The sequence below is a fragment of the Gastrolobium bilobum genome, unplaced genomic scaffold (assembly GCF_033153095.1).
Source record: "Gastrolobium bilobum isolate Gb01-03AN ecotype WA unplaced genomic scaffold, APGP_CSIRO_Gbil_v1 utg21876, whole genome shotgun sequence".
In the NCBI taxonomy this organism is placed as follows: domain Eukaryota; kingdom Viridiplantae; phylum Streptophyta; class Magnoliopsida; order Fabales; family Fabaceae; genus Gastrolobium; species Gastrolobium bilobum.
This window is the reverse complement of record NW_026895145.1, coordinates 42,238-59,545: the sequence shown is the minus strand read 5'-3', so window position 1 is coordinate 59,545 and position 17,308 is coordinate 42,238. Positions and strand designations below refer to the sequence as shown.

The following is a 17,308-nucleotide window of genomic DNA, read 5'->3' as shown; positions in this document are numbered from 1 at the left end:
ATTAATATTTCCATTATAATATTTTAATATTGCTTGGTTATGTAGGGATTGATTGTCTAATTTAGTAGTTTTGTTTCAATTGGTTATGAGTTTTAGATGAAGATGATTCTAATACTAGTGATCATGAAACAACAACATCATAAGCCAATGTGCATCAAGAAGTTCAAATTGAAGATTAGAGAGGTATTTCTGTTAGTAGCTAGTTGAAATTTATAGTTTAGATCCATTTATTCTGTGTAGGTTGAGCTTAATTGATTTAATTGTGATGATATTTAGTATTTACATTGATTTTGTGCAGAATTGATCCTGCGAAGTTGAGGCCACTGCTGCTGCTGTATATTTGACAATGAATGTATAAATCCTGATCCATTATGATTTATGAGAGTTCCATTTGCCTTTGTGAAAAAAAATTTAGCTTGTCTGAGTCTATTCATATGCTACATCTTGCAGTGTTGATGAAACAGTGAACAACTGTCCCATGTGAAGAGCATGCGAGAAGCCTTTCGAGTATAAATTTAAACAATTCCAACAAGTGTAACAATTCAATGTGTGGTTACATATTTCCCTTCCAATTTATTTTTAGTGCTGTAAAAGTTTTGTGCAACTAGAGAATGAACCAGGCGCAGGCCAGATTGCAATTTGTGGAAGACCACTTTTCATTAAGAAAACGTATAGAAACATGCAGTAACCAAAGCGTGTAGCAATATGCTTAAGGACTATATCTGGTTTGTCTCATCATTTTATTTTTATTCATTATTTTATGAGAAAATGTTGCTCCTTAATCTATTTTTAATGCAGGTAAGGACTTTTGAGATACATTGCTATATCAAATATGAATTTTTTTTAAACAAAAAAATATATATTAAATTTTTGGAAGGCCCATGGGCTAGCCCTAACCCTTAGGGCTTTTGGCCCATGCGGGCCTATACCATTGTGGGCTTTTTGGCCCTAACCCACGCGGGGTAGGGCTAAATGGGCTGGGTTGACCCATTTTGACAGCTCTAACTGTGAGCTTCTCCATCATCGATTATATTCAACAATAATTATTTTCACTGGTGTGATTAATAAATTAAATTATATTTGGCTGATAGAGTTCGTACAAGATCAACTGAGTTTAGCATATCCTTTCAGATGGCATTTGGTTTGAGAGAAATTTTTTTTTACTAAGAAAATAGATTTAGTAGGAATATGGTGGAGAAATGAGGTAGGTAGAAAAGTTAAAAAAAAAAAATTGTTTGGTTGGGGCGAAATTTAACCGAAAAAATTGAGTTAAATATATTGAGTCCATGTTTGATTGAGATAAAATTTTGATGGAAAAGTATGACAAAATTACAAAACAACCCTTATTATATTTGGAAGTTGTCTTTCTAAATTTAGCTAGCTAAATGTAAAATACCACCTTCAAGTTGTCTTTCTAAATAATAACTTTACCTTCATTTCTATGAACAAATAAAGAATGCTATGAAAATACAACAATTAAAGAAATTTTGTAAAACCTTCTCCCCTTTCAATTTGATTCTCAACATGGTTATTGAGATTTGAGTCTTTGCCCCAAACGCCCTAGTTTTTTAATTCTCAAGAAAGATAGTAATTAATTGCACGAAATGAACATCTAGGATCAACAAGACAACAACTTCAGAGAAGAATATCTTCGGAAGATAAGGATGAATTGAGTTTTTTTGCTACATTTTTTATTCATAATATGACGCATATCTTTTTTTTTTGTCAAATTATCTTTTCACTTAATTTAAAAATAAATTATTTGTTAATAATTTAATTAAAATAAAATACATATCATGTGAGTGAACAATACATTGAAAATTTAATGCAATCCATAGCAATGAACAAATGTTCACTTTAGAGAGATCCTAGATACTATAAAAATCATAAAATTACAGTCCCCGCAAGATAATTTCAAGAGCTTGGTTAATTCCCTCCGTAGTAAAAAGGTCATGTCAATGATGTTGGATGTATTAATAAATGTTCACATATAAACTTAAGAAATAAAAATATAATTATTTGGGTTGATATAAACTGGAGCATAATAATATCTTGCATTTACTATAGAATTTTTTAAATCGAAAGTAATATCATTGAATATTACAAATTTGATATCTTTTTGATGTAATATTTCAAAACCAACCCTGTTTCTAATTTTTTTTTTGAACTGATAACCTTCAACAAATAACACAATATTCTAGAAAGTCGATGGGACATTTGTTTATTAGATGGCTCCTGCCAACATTTCTGCAGTCATTTTCATTGGTTGTATGATCATCATTCAGAGTGCTTCATTGAATGCTGGGATCATCTTCACTGTTCTTTCGTTCATGATCCAAGTTAAGATCTCGTTTGATCGTCTCTGGGATCTCAAATGTCTTGACAAAATTTATTAAAAAACTTTTTCTGTTTCACACGTATTTTCTTTATGTTATAGAAACTTAGAAATAAAAACTTAAAAAACCGAGATAATTGTAATAAAATAATATAAATAGTAATAAGTGAATAAAAGTACAACTGAGATGTCAAGTCAAAGCAAGGCTAGAGAGGAAAGTAATCAAAAGGTCTAGAAGGCTACGGATAGTAATAAAGGTTGCTAGTTCTATTTACACCACTCATTCTTTTGTGCCAAAACATAATTTAAAAACAAATTAGCCAAAAGATAATAATAATAAAATACATTATAATATCAGTGTCTATCAGAGAGTTTGCTTTGATGAAGGAAGTAGTGAAGGTAATTGGTCTTTTCTCCAACTAACTGAGACGCATCTTGAATGCCTCCGGTGAAGGCCGAGCAGGATTATGTCATGCTTCATTTTTATTAATTGCAGTGTGTGTTGTTTGCTGTTGTTGGAGTGCCACATCGATTATTTTATAAAACTCGATAGTGTTTATATACGCGAAGGTAATGTCTTTGCTTGTCCCTTCGGGGACATCCGATAAAATTGGAACGATACAGAGAAGATTAGCATGGCCCCTGCGCAAGGATGACACGCACAAATCGAGAAATGGTCCAAATTTTTTTTTTCCGCATCTCTCTGGATTTTCTTCTCGGGTTTCTCTGTTCAATCTGGTTTCCTTGCCTACCTTATGTGATACTGGGTGGTATATTTCAACGAGTGTGGCTTCTCTCTTTAGTTTGTTTACGAATTACTCTTGCTTATTTTTGAATAAATTGAAAAATGTCTATCGAGGCTGGAATAAAAGTATGTCAAATTAGATGAGGAGACATTTGTTCCATTGCACTGATTTATTGGCCCCGATTCTGTATGATTATGAAGTTTGGGAAATCTTATTTTATTAAAGAATTCCTCGTCATGGATTTTCTCCTAATTGTCTGAGATCAGGCTTGGAATTTCTTGTGCAATTTTATCACATCCAACTGCTTCAGAAATGCTTTGCTGCTTATGCAAAGTCATATCTCATGCCTCTTGATTAATAAAAATGAAAAGTGAAATAATTAAGCAAATGTATTTTGATTTTCACTCAAGCTCTTCTTCCATCTTTGTGCTGTGTGTTCGCTGCATGTATTAATGGAGAATAGAAGTTTTGCTTGGTCAAATGCCCTATTTAATTTTTAACTTTGTTAAGGGTGTCTTTCATTCAATTAGGGATGATTTCGTTCACATTTATATAAATATTCTGAAAGTGTCCAATGTATCAGATCCCCCTTTCGCTATGTTTGCTTGAGTGAAAGAGATTGTTCACGGAAATGATTCTTTGATAAATATGCTTTCTTTGAAGGAGTCGACATCCTAAAGCCATGCTTTTGTACTTTTTCTATTCAAGCATGCATTTATCTTCACATATTTTTAGAATTTCAGTCTCAGCAGTTATGGTTGATTGAAGCACGTATTAGTTGGACAAATGCCACTTTTTAAGTAAAATCTTTTGATTTATCTCGCAGTACTCAGTATATATAAAAAGGGCATCTACATTTGGGTGCTGATTTGGTTACTTCTATGACTCAGGCAATCTGCATAAGAGGGGTACAGACATGGTGTTGTATGATATATTAATTCAACCAGGACGAGTGTTAGACTTGCACATTCCTAGATAGAAGGAATCAAAAGGTTGTGCCTTTGCAGAATATGAAGCTAAGGAGATTGCAAACAATGCTGTCTGGTTTTTTTTCAGGCCTTGTAACACTGTCCAACAGAACACTTTTGCGGTGCATTCTCGACGTCTATGCTTTCCACTTTTTGAGACATGGATGTTTTTCAATCTTTATTTGCTATTGTTGATTGGAAGTTCATAAGCTCTATTATGCAAACATTATATAGCATTGGCTACATAGCTGTATGTTCTTTTCTTTTAACGTTTTGGATGCGTAAGTGTCCCAGCTCGGCCAGTCTAGAAGGTAGGAGAGCATGTAATTGGCTATAAAATCCACTGCGAGCCACTCTTCAAAGCATACCTTTCTCGGCCTTTTGGCTAAGATCAAGTGTAGTATCTGTTCTTATCAGTTTAATATCTGATACGTGGACCATTGGTCCACATGATATTAAATTTATTTTTTGAGGGGGAGAGTCCGTTACAGTAGCTTGCTGCTGGGCCTCTCAAGCGTCGCCCATGCGTTGCACTATAGCATTGGCCTGGCGCACCCCACAAAACCTGATTCCAATCTTTGTGAACTTAAAATTGCTGATATCTCAGATCAATTGACTTATTTTTTGACTAAAAATTTGTTTTATATGCCTATTTAAATGATAAAATTTGTTTAATGTTGCTGAGAGTCCATTACCCTTTTTTATTGAATAATCTAGAAATTGAATTTTTTTAGAGAATATAACTCTATAAGTAATTACAGTGCTTCTTACCGGGCCGGGGACTGGTTTAAATCTAGAAATTACGGGAAAATAAGATTGAATCTGAACTAGTTGAGCAAATTTTTCGACCATCAAAGACCTTCAGATTCAAACCTAAATTTCTTCGAGCAAATTCCAGTGGGAAACTTCACTCTAGGCCTCTGATAAGGGATTTTTCCGAATCTTTGAGACTTTGATAGCCTGTACAGTATGAAATATTAAATGTCATGCTTCTACCTTGTACCCTTCGTTTTTGTTCTTCACTATAATTAAGGGAACCGTCTTACATAGAACTCACGTCTACACGATAGATTTATTGAACAAGAGTTAAACCAATTCCTTAAAAAAGGGTCTAGGACAAAGTAGGAAGATTTGGATAATTAAAGGACAAGCACTACGTACCAAATAATGTTGTTTATGCTGCTTGCCAAGATTTATTGGTTCACTCCTATTCCCAATCTACATAATTAGTGAAGTATTTTCTTGCTTTTTTGCTTTCCTCTTTTTTAAGTGAGATCCAACTAAATCCTGCGTTACGTGCAAAAGCAAGAAAAAGGTGGTTTAGTGCATGGCACATTACGCAAATGAGGTAAAATGGTTCATTTGAATGAAGGCACATAGCTTTTCATGATTCAATTGAATACTTACTTTAAATAAGTACCCATCCATATTTTTTTTATTTTTTTATGGGAAAAGATAGAAGATGACAAATTAATGATTATGGGCAGGGCATAGTGATGGGGAAAGAAAGATTGGGTCTTTTTTTTTTTTGTGGATAAAAATGGAGGGCCTAGCCCAGAGAAACTATATTAAAAGCTGCTGCATGTTCAAAAGAACATCCTCAAATAGTATGTTTGTACAAAACGAATTCTCAGCAGGGAGAATACTAATAGGGGGAGATGGATAATACACTATCTCTTTACCCTTAAGACTAAAACCTAACTTGGCTAAATTATCAGCACAATCATTAAAATCCCTTGGAATAAACTTCCAAAGAACTTCCTCGAAGCTGCTTGCTGCATTCCTTATTCTATTGCTTAAGGAAACAAAACCAGCTGCATCTGATTGATCATCAACACAGAAAAGAGCTACTTGGCTGTCACTACCTAACCAAACTCTTGAATACTTTCTGTCAGCTGCCAGCTTAAGACCTTGCAACATGGCCCACAATTCAGCTTCTATAGGAGAGCAAGGCCCTAAATCCAAGGAGAAACCTCCCAGTCATTCTCCATTGTCTGCAACTAAGAAGCCACCACAAGCTCCTATGTTAGAGTTTAAACTAACAGCTCCATCCACATAATTCTGCATCACACTAACAACAGGAGCTTCACGGCATAGAGGTGCAAAGGCCTTGGCAAAGATGCCTCAGATGAAGCATAATTCTTTATGTCAATCAGATAGTTAAAAATTATGTTAACTGGATCAACAGGCCATGAGAAATTAACCTCATGAACAGAAGCATTTCTCCAATGCCATAAAAACAGCAAGACACAAAAAAGACTTCTTTCCAAGAGCTCCAGAGATTGGTTGAAAAAGTTTTGAAAATATTTAGCCGAAACCACTTTGTCCATCTAAGGCCAAAAAAGAAATAGGGATAATTCCACCAAACCAAGCTTCCCATAAGCTTCTTGCAGCTTGACAGTCTCTGAGAATATGGACAGTTGTCTCTTGACTAGTGAAGCTAACAGGACAAAGGCTTTCCCCTCCACCCCAGTGACATGTAATACTTCTAACAGGTAGTCTATCCAAACAAGCCAGCCACATAAAAACAGCAATCCTATAGGGTCCTCTCCACTTTCAAATAGCAGACCAGATTTTATCATTTCCTATGTTAAAATTCATTATTTGGCAGTATGCACTTTTAACAAGGGATTTACTTGGAGTTTTTATTTTCCAGTTCGGCCTGTCATCAGCATCATCAATACTGGGGGGAGTTAAACTGCACAATTTGCTTAAAATAGAGTCATCCAGAAATTTCCCCAAGTTAGTCAGGTTCCACTCCCCTGTAATTACATCAACCAGCTCGAAAACTGTGAGTTCCAAATCAGTATCAGGGGGTTTAGGAGAGGCCAGCTCCCAGAGATTAACTTGGCCTAATCCCCAATCATCTGTCCAGAAGAGAGCCTCCATGTCATTGCCAATCATCCACTCAAGTTGATTTTCCATCTTCTCTCTGGCTGAGCAGATGTTCTTCCAAAGAGGGGAATCACTCACTTTAGCAATCAGATTGTGCTTGGGGTTCTGCTTCCTCCTGTATTTGCCAAGCAGTACCTGAGCCCACAAGCTGTCTTGCTCACTTATCAACTTCCAAGCCAATTTTTTCATAAAGGCTTCGTTCTGGATCCTCATGTTGATGATTCCAAGGCCTCCACACTCTTTAGGACTGCAAAGTTGCTCCCAAGCAACATAATGAGCTTTCCTCTTAGAATCTGTATCACCCCAAATAAAATTGGTGGAGGTAGTCCGCATCTTCACAGACATGTCTATTTCACCGAGCCTCTCTCCGAGACAGGGCCCAGATTGTTACGCCAACTTCCATCGAAGAGAAGCAAATGAAAGGCTTTCATAAAAATTCTCGTAGAATCGAGAATGTCCTGGCATACATGAACAGGAAAAGTGTTATTCTGCATTTGATAAATAGGGATTGCAGAAATTACACTTTTAGCTAAAGTTATTCTGCCAGCCAAAGCTAAACACTTGCTCTTCCATCCTTGGAGTCTGTTTTGAACTCTATTAATCACATCAGCATAGTGATCTGTCCTTGTTCTTCCATACTTCATCAGAACTCCTAAGTAACGACCAATGATGTTCACTTTTTTGAAGCCACAAGCATTGGAGATCTCAAGCACAGCCTCATGGGGAGTATTCTTAGAGAAAAAAATGCAGGATTCTCTATACTCACACACTGTTAAAACAGTCTAAAATGCTATGCATTTGACTCAGAGAGGCTTCAGCAAAAATAATGATATCATCTGTAAACAGAAGATGAGATATACCTGGACCAGATTTGCCAGCCTTAATTGGACTCCACTTTTTTTTTTCCACTTCATCCAAGATCAAGTGAGTGAGCTTCTCCATGCATAGAACAAAAAGATAAGGGGATAAAGGGTCCCCTTGTCTTATTCCCCTCTGCGGTTGAAAGCCATCAGTTCTAGCTCCATTCCATAGGACTTCCATATACGGGCTAGTAACACACCCCATGATAGGTCCTACCATAGCTTATAGGAACTTCAAGTCTTCTAACACAGCTCTGATAAAACTCCAATTGAGTTTATCATAGGCTTTTTCTAAATCAATTTTGATAGAGAAAAAGCTTTTCTTTCCTTGCATCCTGTGCATCGAGTGTATAAGTTCCTGGGCAATAATAATGTTGTCCTGAATGTGTCTCTTTGGGACAAAACTGGTCTGGTTTGGAGAAATAATATTCCCCAAGAAAGGCTTAATTTTATTGACCAGAATCTTGCTGAGCCCCTTGTAAACCGAATTACACAAGGCAATTGGCCTAAACTGCATCATCAAGGATGGCCTATCAACTTTAGGAATTAGAGCTATAAGGGTGTGATTTATATCTCTAATTTGATCCGGATGACGGAGATAGTGCTGCATACTATTGAAAATCTGGTTTTTTTTAACAAATCCCAATTTTTTTGATAGAACATTGCTGGAAGTCCATCAGGTCCAGGGGCTTTAAGGGGGGCATCTGAAAAAAAGCAAGCTGGACTTCCTCAAGAGTGATATTTACAGATAGCTTGGCAAGTTGATCATCATTCGAAATAGGCCAGCTATTTTTTGATATATTCCAGCTAGGTTCATTGCAATTTTTCGAGAACAAATTCACGAAGAAACTTCTTGCTAGTGAGATTAGCCCATCATCTCCAGTCACCCAACAGCCTTTATCGTCTTGAAGCTTGAAGATTTTATTCTTTTTTCTACGAATAAGAGTGCTGGTGTGATAAAACCTGGTGTTTCTATCACCATCTCTAATCCAATCTCCCATAGATTTCTGGTACCAAATTGACTCCTCCTGGTCCAGAATTTCAGAGAGCTCTCTTCTTAAGTTGGCCTCCAGCTCTTCAAGATGAACACTGTTGTTAGAAGATAGTTGTCTTTGGATACCCTCCATACGAGCAATCACTCTGTTCTTCCTGTGATAAGTAAAGCCAAACACCTTCCTATTCCACTCCTTAAGTAAAGGAATTAAAGAATTCACACTCTCCAAAAGACAAGAAGAATGGTTCCAATTTTCCCTAAAGAAGGAACTAAACCTGTGGTCCTTTAGCCAAGCAGCCAAAAAACGAAAAGGCCTATATCTCCATTTGGGTTCCTCATTCTCCAATCTAATCAGAATAGGACTGTGATTTGAGAAAAGTCTAGGCAACACCAAAATATCAGCTTCCTCAAAATTAGCTCTCCAAATCTCATTAGATACTGCTATATCTAACCTTTTGTATACTCTATCAAAATTGAGAAATTTAGGTCCCTTCCAAGTGAACCTATTTCCCCCACCCCCAAGATCCATCACTCCACAAGAGTCCAACACAGTGTTGAATCGAAGACATCTGTTATGATCAATTGGCCCCCCACCTCTTTTTTGTGAAGCTGAAACAATTTTATTAAAGTCACCAGAGAGTAGCCAGGAATCATTCATGGTTTTCCAATTTGCTTCAACTCTTCCCATAACACCCTACGATTCTCCTATTTAGGATTGGCATAAACTGCAGTCCAAAAGAAGCCTTTCTTTTCAGGGAATTGCACCCAGCAGTGAATGAATTGATCATGAAGTGTTTGAAGAGAAATCTAAACATCAATAGAATTCCACAATCCAGATTCCCCCGGTAAAACCCTTTGCATCAGCAATTATATAGTTGGAGTAACCCAGGCTACGAATAATACTGATGGCTTTCTTTCCACTAACTCTTGGCTCTAGGATAGCAGCCACACCTACTCTATGTTTTTTTCAAAATCTGGTAAATGTGCCTTTGAACTGTTTCTTGGCAGCCCCTCTACAATTCCAGGTTAAGATATTCATTGAGAACTTTGGGAATGTTGCAAGATTCCAAAGTTCTTGCTACTTAAATCAAGGATTTCACCAATAGGCTTCTGAATACCAGCCTCTTTCTCAATACAGACAGAACAACTAACAACCATAGCATCAGTAAGACTAGTGCACAAATGAGATTCCAGTTCCATACCTGAGTGGCCTTCTACCAACTTTGCTTCTTCTCCCACGGCTAAATCAGGAGGGTCAGGATCCTTCATTGTATCATCACCCTTCAAGTTGTCCTCTTCAATGTTGGAACTGGAAATGGCAGAATTACCTTCTCCTGAAGACAAATCAGTAGCCATCATCAAATCACCCCATGTCATGCCTTGCTGATGCCCAGGAGAAGCCAGAATGGGATTTAATGTAGACTTTTGCAGTGAGCTAGGGTGTGCTATAGGGATAACAGAAGGAAACGAAACTGCTCCCTTTCTTTTTACAAAATGGAACTTAGAAGGAACTTTCTTCACAGTTGACAGGACTGATTTTGCTCCAGCAGCTTTCTTAGCAGTTTTCGAGGAAACTGCTGAAAACTTCATCCCCTCAACTGGGGGTATGCTAGCCGTATCCAAAGAATCATTCTCCTTACACTCCTTAGGGAAAGGAGCTTTGACAACAGGCTTCCCTTCAGAGACAGATTTCCTGGCAGCTTTCTCACTTTGCAAAAAAGTCTTGGGTCCAGCCATGTTCTTTCTGTTGGATATGTCTGCACCAAATGTTCTAGTGCTGCCATTTTCCATTTTATGAAAATTTTGATTGCCTTTCTTCCTGCGATGCACAATCATCCAAGGTCCAACACCTTGAGTCCCAGGATTCTCCACTGGCTTTTCCTGAGTTGTGTCAGAATTGGGAGCTGAAGGTGGCTTGACAAAATCTGGACAGGAATCCGAATTATACCCATATCTGCCGCATTTGATACAGATCAGGAAAAGCCCCTCATATTCAACTCTTTTCCTGCGCCCATCAATAATATATTCCCCTCTCAAAGGCTTTGAGAGATCGATTTCGATACAAACTCTTGCAAAACGAGCTCTATCTCTAGTGGAAGTGGTTTTATCCACTTTCAACACTTTCCCTATCACCGATCCCAACTGGTTAAGAAAAGGAAATTCACAGTATTCTTGAGGAATACCTGGAAGCCTTGCCCATCCTGCAACCTTATGGATATTAGCTGTGTCCGAATCAAAACAGGGTTCCCATTTCCTACTAGCTAGGTAGTGGCCTAAGATGACCCAGGGACCTCCAGAGATGGCAAGATTTAGATCTTCAAGGCTGCTGAATCTTACAGAAAAGAACTCATTGCCAAGGTCCGCCACCGTGATGCTTCCTGCCTTAGCCCATAGTGATTCCAGTCTTTTTTTCATGAAACCAACCCCAACCTTCTTCCCCAGGAGCTTAACAATCAGAGCATTCTTCCATCGCTGACGCATCCTAGTTCGAGCTTCTTGATTACTTCTTATTTCCACAGAACCGTCTTCTCTAAACACCGTTTGAAAACCCCACTCGGAGATCTCACCCATGCACGGGTCCAGCGGTTCCAGATCAGGTTCAACCTCCTCCAAAATCCAGGATGTGGCCTCTCCAGCAATACCATTCTCCACTCCCGTCACCTCAGCAAATGATCGTTGTTTCTCAATCACCGGAGTACCAGACTGATACTCCTTCAAAACTTCCCTCATACGTGCTTCAGCTTGAATTTCCTCTCCATTCTTAGTTCGCTTCGTACTCCTTTGAGACATAGACAGTAGATCACTATTAGTGAAATTTGCTACCTCTATTAACAGAACTTCAAAGAAAAAATCAATCAGAGAAACCCTAGCAGACAGTTAAAATTTCGCGCGCGTGCAGATACGCGCCTAACCCATGGCTTAGTCTTTTGGGTCTTTTAGTTAAACATTGACCATAATCTTGACTACCCCAAAAAACATATTTGCATCTTCCAATCGAGGGAAGTTGTACACGAGGGATTTCCTCGCTCATTTGGTGTATTTTTGGTGGGCATGCCTTCAAATTATTTTGTAGCTTAAAAGTTAAAAGTATTTCTACAGCTTGGTACAAGTTTTTAAAAGTGATATTTTATTGCTCTTGGTTCTTGCCTACGTAATTTTCGTATTTTTACATAAATTATTCAAAATTATTTTAGGATTAATATTCAAGACTATACTATTAGCATATTAGTATTTTTCTTATTTTTATTCTTGTTGTAACTGATTGTTGCTGAGGTGTACCTGTTTCTGTTAGCACCTCTTGTGTGTGTGAGATTCTGTTAGGCATTTTCTTTTTGCTGAGGCTACATATACAGCTTTTTGTATTCCTCATTATCATTCAGAATATACAATACAAAAGAGGATGAATATTCAGTTTTATTTTTCTATAGCTGATATGATATCAGATGTATCCTTCTAATTTTCTGCTGTTTCTTCCATGGCCCGAGGCAACAACCGTCCACTGCCAATTGATTCCACCTCTTCCAATACATCAAGTTCTATTTCTATGGATGATTCCTCTAGTCCATATTTTTTGCATAGCAGTGACCATCCTGGCCTCATTTTGGTCTCTCATTGTTGATCAGGTTCCAATTTCAATTCATGGCATTGTGCAATGTTGCTTGCCTTGACTGCCAAAAATAAGCTGGTGTTCGTCGATGGCTCTCTTCTCCGTCCTACCTCCACTGATCTTTTATTTTCTGTTTGGAATCGTTGTAATTCTATAGTACTCTCATGGATCTTGAACTCCGGCACCAAGGAGATTGCCGATAGTTTACTCTATTTCACCAACGCAAATGAAGCTTCAACTTCTTCGTCCATATCTCTTCCGACAACTACATCGTCTGTCACCGATTCATCTCCTTCGGTAGCTAGCTTCAGTGGTAAGATCTCACTCTCTTTTCCCCCCATCTTGTTGGATTTTCGATACTGGAGCTACGCATCACGTTTGTGTTAAGCTTGATCTCTTTCTTTCTTCCTCTTCATCTCAATCTTTGGTTTCCCTTCGTAATGGTTCGACTGTTATTGTTTCCTCTTTTGGTTAAGTTAAAATTTCTGACTCCCTCGTTCTTTCTAACGTTTTACATGTTCCTTCCTTTCTTTTTAATCTTTTGTTTATCAGTGCATTGACTTATGATTCTTTGAAGCATATTGAGTGGTATAGAGCTAGAGGAAAGTGATACATATTGAGGAGGGCTGCGAATTATAATGAAAATTAATAATGAGGACATAACATCATAATCAAAATTAAAAATGACAATGTGCTCTTTTGAAAGGCAATCACAAATTCACAATATGTATCGGGCCGCTGTTTTAACATTACTAAGTAATAATGGGGACATAATCCCCGAAACACATACAGTCATATAGATGATTGCCAATCGCCAAACGAAACGTGCTAATCAATGATTTCCAAAAACAAAAACAAAACGCTAATCAATTGTCAAATATGTAGGATAAAATCCGTTGGTAAGTCAAAACCAATAAATATATAGTAAAAATAAAGAGTTTTATAATTCTCATTCAATATGAGAATTGAAATTTTTCTACTCACCCTTTGATTTTCGTGCTGACATAGGTCCTACACATAATTTTTTCTAATATATGGGTTCCACATGCTTTTTGTCTCTACAACATAAGATTTCAATTCTCATCTTTAATATTATTAAATCAGAATCTCAAGATGAGAGAAAAAAAGTGAGATTCTGATAAAATAATATTGAAAATGATTAGATAAGGTAGATAAGAATTCCTACATTAATTCTTTTTATTTTTTTTGTGAGAACATTAAATTCTTGAATACACTTATTGAGAGTGAATCGAGTTTTGTTCAAGCGCATTAAGTAGGAATTATGAAGAGGATTTATGCCACGTTTTGGGCAATAGCTAATTCATTAGTCCAGTGGTGGAACTCAAGAATTTTTATAATTTTATTATAGTAATACGAAACTATGTTATTGAAATCATATTAAAATTGAGATGTATGTTTTCTATAATAGTATCTAGGGGTGTTAAACGAGCCAGGGGTCTTACAGGGGCCTTTGACTCGGCTCGTAAAGACCTGAGCTTACATGTCTAAAATTGATTGTTGGACCCAGACTTGGGCTTGTTTAAAAGCTCGTTTAATAAAAAGGCATCAGGCTCCAATTCAAAAGCTCGACCTTAGAGCCTCTCAGGCTTGCCTAATATATTATTTTTTATTTTTTATACTACTTGTGATAGCTCTCTCTCTTCTCAATTCATTTCATCCAATTTTATTAATTAAACAGACTTTTTAAATGATTTTGTTTTATATTATACTATTTGGATATACATTAAATTTATGAATATTTATGGAATTACTAGTGTTGTTGATTGTATATTTTGTTTGGATAAATTTTTGTTGTATTATTTTTTTTAAACAGGCTAAACAAGACTTTTATTTTTTGTAAATGAGCCAGGCCACAGACTGATATTATATTCGTAACAGGTAACAGGCTAAGGCCAGTCTGACACATTTGAACACAGACTCGGCCCGTTAAGACCAAAGCTCGGCTCGTTGACACCCCTAAAAGCATCATATCCTTTTATTTTATTTTTCCTGATATTGAATTTTCTGATTAATCTTGAAACTCACTCTTTTTTTATATCTAATTCCGTAAGTCTCATCCTCGTATTCATCTAAAGCCCACAAGTAGGGGTGCTACACGAGCCAGGGGCCTTTGGCTCGGCTCGTGAAGGCCTAAACTTAAATGTCTAAAATTGATTGTTGGACCCAGGCTTAGACTTGTATAAAAGCTCGTTTAATAAAAAGGCTTCAGGCTCCAATTCAAAAGTTCGGCCCTAGAGCCTCTCAGACTTGCCTAATATATTTTTATTTTATTTTATTTATATTTTTTATACTACTTGTGATAGCACTCTCTCTCTTCTCAATTCATTTCATCCCGTTTTATTAATTAAACAGACTTTTTGAATGATTCTATTTTATATTATGCTATTTGGATATACATTAAATTTATGAATATTTATGAAATTACTAGTGCTGTTGATTGTAGATTTTGGGTAAATTTTTGTTGTCTTATTTTTTTAAAACAGGCTAACAGGCTAAACCAGGCTTTTATTTTTGTAAATGAGCCAGGCCACAGGCTAATATTATATTCGTAACAGGTAACATGCTAAGGCCAGTCTGACACATTTGAACACAGCCTCGGCCCGTTAAGACCAAAGCTCGGCTCGGCTCGGCTCGTTAACACCCCGAATAGTATCGCTATTTTTATTAATTACTTTTGCGGGCCAATGAAATTGAATTTCTGTTAAAGCTTTATCACTAGATTATAATAATTAACCTACAATTTGACAACTAATTTCTAATTTGTTGAAGTGAGATCCATTTTCTCGAAGATTGTAAAAAATCATAAGATTAAAGTGTAACGGCAATTCAAACTGGAATATTAGCCAGCAATTATCTTCAAGAAATTCACCGTATGAACTATGATTAGATATCTTTATTTATAAAATTATAAATAAAATAAATAAATAGATAGAATATCTTATCTCATATACAAATCCAATTTAAGGTGGAATTTTCGTCACGTGAGACAATAGAGATACAATCCAAATTTAAATGTGGGATAAAACAGCAATGCATAGATGCATTTAAATTCCCTCGAATATTTCATTTTTTTAACCCCTAAATCTCTACCACACCCTCTTTGCCCTCTGATTTTTTGACCAAAATGAAGTTCATCACATCCAACTGCTCTGATGGAATTTGTTAGAAACAGAAATCACAATAAGAATCTAATATAATATTCCTTCACCTTAGCTCCACGTTCACTATAAATACCCTTCGGAGAAACCCAAGGCAATACACGATTTTGAGAGCAGTACGTACGAGACACCCAATAGGGATCTAATTCTTGGGAAACAGATTCTTTCTTCTGACTTGTTGTGATTTTGTGCATTCGCTTTGTTACCATAATGGCTGGAATTGTGGTAGTTTTCGACTTCGACAAGACCATCATCGACTGTGACAGTGACAATTGGGTTGTTGACGAATTGGGTTTCAATGATTTGTTCAATGAGCTCCTTCCCACCATGCCTTGGAACACTCTCATGGTAAGTTTTTGATTTGCTCCCATTTTGCGTTTCTAAATATGTGGTAGTCCTATGCTCTGTTCTTTTTCAAGAGTATATGTTTCTTTCTCTACAATCTACGTTGTTTATGATATAAATAACTGAGGCTTTTGTTTTTGGTTTTGGCTTTATAGGATAGGATGATGATGGAGCTTCATTCACATGGAAAAACAATTGAGGACATTGTACAAGTTCTGCAGAGGATTCCAATACACCCCAGATTAATCTCTGCCATTAAAGCAGCCAATGCTTTAGGGTATGTATCTCTTTCCCTTTTCTTTTTTCTTTTTTCTTTTTTTCCCCCTCATGTATAGACAAAGTCTAGTATTTTATTTTCTAACAAAGATTCGGGGAGGAAGAAACTTATGGTAGCATTTATAATTTTTAGGTGTGATTTGAGGATTGTAAGCGATGCAAATACTTTCTTTATCGAGACAATTTTGAAGCACTTGGGAATAAGGGAGTGCTTCTCAGAGATTAACACTAACCCAGGTTATGTTAATGAAGAGGGAATATTAAGAGTGTTGCCTTACCATGACTTCAACAACTCTCCTCACAGGTGCAGTCTGTGCCCTCCAAACATGTGCAAGGTGTGTATCTGTTCATACCTTTCATACATCCCTTACTATTAAAAAGGTTTTTTCAATAAAAAAAAGTTATTCTTTATTCCTAAAAACCAGTAAGAAAAATTTACCTCTGAATGATGATTTTTTAGATAGACTCAAATCTAATAACTATATGATATATAACAACACACGTTTCTACTTTCTAGAACTATTGCTTTAATTTCGATAAGATGTTAACTATTACTTATCTTTGGTTCTCTGATTTGAGCCCCTGGATTTGATATTATCTTGGAAATAAAAAATTTACAAGATTTTGAACAATGTTGAGGACCAAAGACTCTAGATATTAATCCATTTGATATCATTGTTACCAGTGATGGTTAATTGATCTTGATTTTGACATTTTGAAACTAATTCTAATTTTTATATTAACAGGGTCTAATCATAGAAAGGATTCAAAACTCAATGTCTCGTTTTGCAAACAAGAGGTTCATCTATCTTGGGGACGGTGTTGGGGACTACTGTCCAAGCTTGAGGCTTAAAGACAAAGATTTTGTGATGCCAAGGAAGAACTTCCCCGTATGGGACTTGATATGCAAAGAACCATTGCTTATTAAAGCTGAAATCCATGAGTGGAGTGAAGGAGAAGAATTGGAACAAGTTTTGCTGCAGCTAATTAAAAAAATTTCAATGGAGGAAAATACTTGGTTCATTTCAGCTGATTACAAGTTGCAGACTCTATCGGTCTCTACCCATGAGACCTTGGCTCATGTTCTTCCAGTACGGCAATAG

At 36.5% G+C, this 17,308-nt stretch overlaps 1 protein-coding gene and 2 non-coding genes across 3 annotated transcripts; all 3 read left to right on the top strand.

The window, feature by feature from the left end:
* Positions 1-2,920: 2,920 nt before the first annotated feature.
* LOC133295599 (U6 spliceosomal RNA) lies at positions 2,921-3,023 on the top strand. The gene has a single exon (XR_009749371.1). It is a non-coding gene; the product is annotated as a U6 spliceosomal RNA (small nuclear RNA).
* A 1,390-nt stretch (positions 3,024-4,413) lies between these two features.
* LOC133295541 (U2 spliceosomal RNA) lies at positions 4,414-4,609 on the top strand. The gene has a single exon (XR_009749365.1). It is a non-coding gene; the product is annotated as a U2 spliceosomal RNA (small nuclear RNA).
* Positions 4,610-15,794: 11,185 nt separating this feature from the next.
* LOC133295385 (inorganic pyrophosphatase 1-like) lies at positions 15,795-17,308 on the top strand. The gene is made up of 4 exons (XM_061494239.1): positions 15,795-15,932; positions 16,085-16,206; positions 16,339-16,540; positions 16,952-17,308. Exons 1-4 carry the CDS (start codon positions 15,795-15,797, stop codon positions 17,306-17,308), a joined length of 819 nt encoding a protein of 272 aa, XP_061350223.1.